The sequence below is a fragment of the Cnephaeus nilssonii genome (assembly GCF_951640355.1).
Source record: "Cnephaeus nilssonii genome assembly, chromosome: 19".
Classification (NCBI taxonomy): Eukaryota; Metazoa; Chordata; class Mammalia; order Chiroptera; family Vespertilionidae; genus Cnephaeus; species Cnephaeus nilssonii.
In genome coordinates, this window is record NC_137090.1 from 36,132,643 (window position 1) to 36,135,253 (window position 2,611).

Consider the following 2,611-nt stretch of genomic DNA (forward strand, 5'->3'; position numbering starts at 1 on the left):
ACCCAATTCTGTCCCACTGCCCACTCTCATGTCTTTTTCCCCATCCCCTTTCAGCTCATTCTCCCAGTTCCTTGGCTCCAAGAAGAGATCACAGAGCAGATGAGCTCCAGGTGTAACCATGGGACAGTTTTAGGAGTGATACAGATGAGGGACATCACAGTAGAAATGCCAGGACAGGGTAAGTAGCCTTTGAATGGAGGCTGGAGAAGAGACCCAAATCAGGAATGGATGAGCTGAGGCTGGATGAACACCAAGAAGGGGAAATTATCTGGGGTGGAACTGCACTTTTGTACTACTCCTGAAAGTACCTCCAGAAAGAAGCATCACTCCCAGGGACTACATCGTGGATATTTTCTGAACTAGGAGGTTTGGGAGAGAAAAGTAAGAGTTTAGAGGAGAAGGTTATGTTGGACATTCTACATCGAAAATTCTAGGGATTTGGTTGGAGAATAAATGCTTTACTCTTTCAAAGGCTTTACCATATATGTGAGGAAGATGTCTCAATAAGAGAGAAAAATAGGGCAGAGGATGGAGATGAAGCATACTTTTTTGACCTGAAGATATGTCATTTATGTGTTAATGTAGCTTTTATTTAATAGGCGATTTTCCTCTCTAGTCTTTACCTGTCCCCTAGATATCGTACAGGGTTTTTATGTTAGTCAAGAAAAGGAACTGATTTTCTTAGAGGTGAAAGGTGAACAGAATAGATTATTCCTTGGCACTGGTTTAAAACAGCTTTTTGCACCCAGATCTAGAAGGAATATCACATTTCCCATGAAAAGAAAACTTCACAGTTCTATTCTTGGCGATTAGGGCTCTGATTGAGCAAATAATTCTTCTTTGCTGCCCCAGAACTACCTGGCTTCCAAAGCGGCAACTCTTCATGGAAAGTGAGCATAGCCAAAACAAAGGTAGCAACTTGCCAGGGGGACGTGCTGGGCATATCATAACCTCATATCCCCTTATCTACTTGTCTTTCTCTATAGCACGAATCATGACGTGATCTATCATATATGCTGCTTATTTATTTCATTTCTTTGCTTTTCCTTCATTAGAAAGTGAACTGCAAGATTAAAAACATAAAAGAAAAAAAGAATGTGAGTTGCATGAGAGTGGAGACTTTTGTCTATTTTGTTCACCTGTGCCCTAGAGAAGCATTTGCATCATAGAAGCAATTCAATAAATATTATTGTATGAATAAATTATGTAGGGTTTCTTTCCAGGACAAACACAGCACATAAAATTTTCCAACATGAGGATCTATTAATGAATCATTCATAATCATTTCACCAGGTTCCTGACTTCAAGGGAAATTTTCCTCAACCCAAAAAAGGCAGAAAAGGAGAGGCCCTGTCACCCGTCAGGTCAACAACCACCTCCCCACAAATACCCGCCACAGGGCACCCTGCACATCAGGGTTTCTAAGGCTGTAGATAAGGGGGTTCAGCATGGGGTTGATAACTGTGTTGAAAATCCCAACCCCTTTATCCTTGTCTGAAGCCTCCTCTGTACCCAGACGCATGTAGTTGAAGATACCAGTTCCATAGAAGAGGCAAACCACAGTGAGATGGGAGCCACATGTGAAGAAGGCTTTCTTCCTGCCCTCCACTGAGCGGATTCGTAGAACTGCAGCTGCCACGTGGACATAGGAGGTGACAATGAGAGTCAACGGTGTACCTGCCATTATGAAACCAACAGCAAAGAGCAGCAGCTCATTGAGTTGGGTGTTGGAGCAAGAGAGCGGGAAGAGCTGTGGCAGGTCACAGTAGAAGTGATTGACCTCATTGGGACCACAGAAGTTGAGTGTAGTTAGGGCAATAGTGTGGATCAGCGCATTGGTGAGGGCACAGGCCCAAGACACAGCCACCAATATCCACTGCACTGAATGGCTCATGCGGGCGCTGTAGGTGAGGGGCTGGCAGATGGCCAGGAATCGGTCATAGGCCATGGCTGTCAACAGGAAACAGTCCACACCAGCCAGAAGGTAGAAGAAAAATAGTTGGGAGAGGCAGGCTCCATAGGAAATTGTACGCTTGTGGGACAGGAGGCGACCCAACATTGCAGGAACAGTGACGGTGATACATCCAACATCTAGAACTGATAGGTTCCCCAGGAAGAAGTACATGGGGGTATGGAGTTTAGGCTCCACGAAGATGGCAGCCAGGATGCTGAGGTTGCCCCCAACTGTGAGCAGGTAGGCAAAGAGGAAAAGTACAAAGACCAGAGACTGCAACTTCTCTGTTTCAATGAGGCCCAGCAGAATGAACTCAGTAACAACAGTCCCATTGGTCACAGCTTCTGGATCCATGAGTCCTGTGAGGAAATGTCCCAGGCATTGAAGCATCAGTCCACCTAATGTATTTACTCAACATAAATGTTTTGAAGGACCTATGTTCACAACTCCCTGGTTAAGTTCCCAGTGCTCCAGCTGATGATTTCTCACTCCCCACTACCTAACTCACTGACCTCCCACCACCTCACAGCCTCTATCCTACTCTCAGCTGAGATGCCCCAAACCTCCATCACCTATCCCTCCCATACTCTCTTTATTGAAAGGGCCAGAATACTTGGGAAAATACATTAAGAAAAAAGCAGGCTTTCTCTTTGATGT

The 2,611-nt window shown here is 45.0% G+C and overlaps 1 protein-coding gene across 1 annotated transcript; it reads right to left on the reverse strand.

Annotated features, from left to right (window-relative positions):
• Window positions 1–1,360: 1,360 nt before the first annotated feature.
• LOC307114519 (olfactory receptor 3A2) lies at window positions 1,361–2,308 on the reverse strand (the record flags this gene model as incomplete). Its single annotated transcript, XM_079797033.1, has 1 exon — window positions 1,361–2,308. The coding sequence occupies one exon, from the start codon at window positions 2,306–2,308 to the stop codon at window positions 1,361–1,363; it is 948 nt and encodes a 315-aa protein (XP_079653159.1).
• Between the last annotated feature and the right edge of the window lie 303 nt (window positions 2,309–2,611).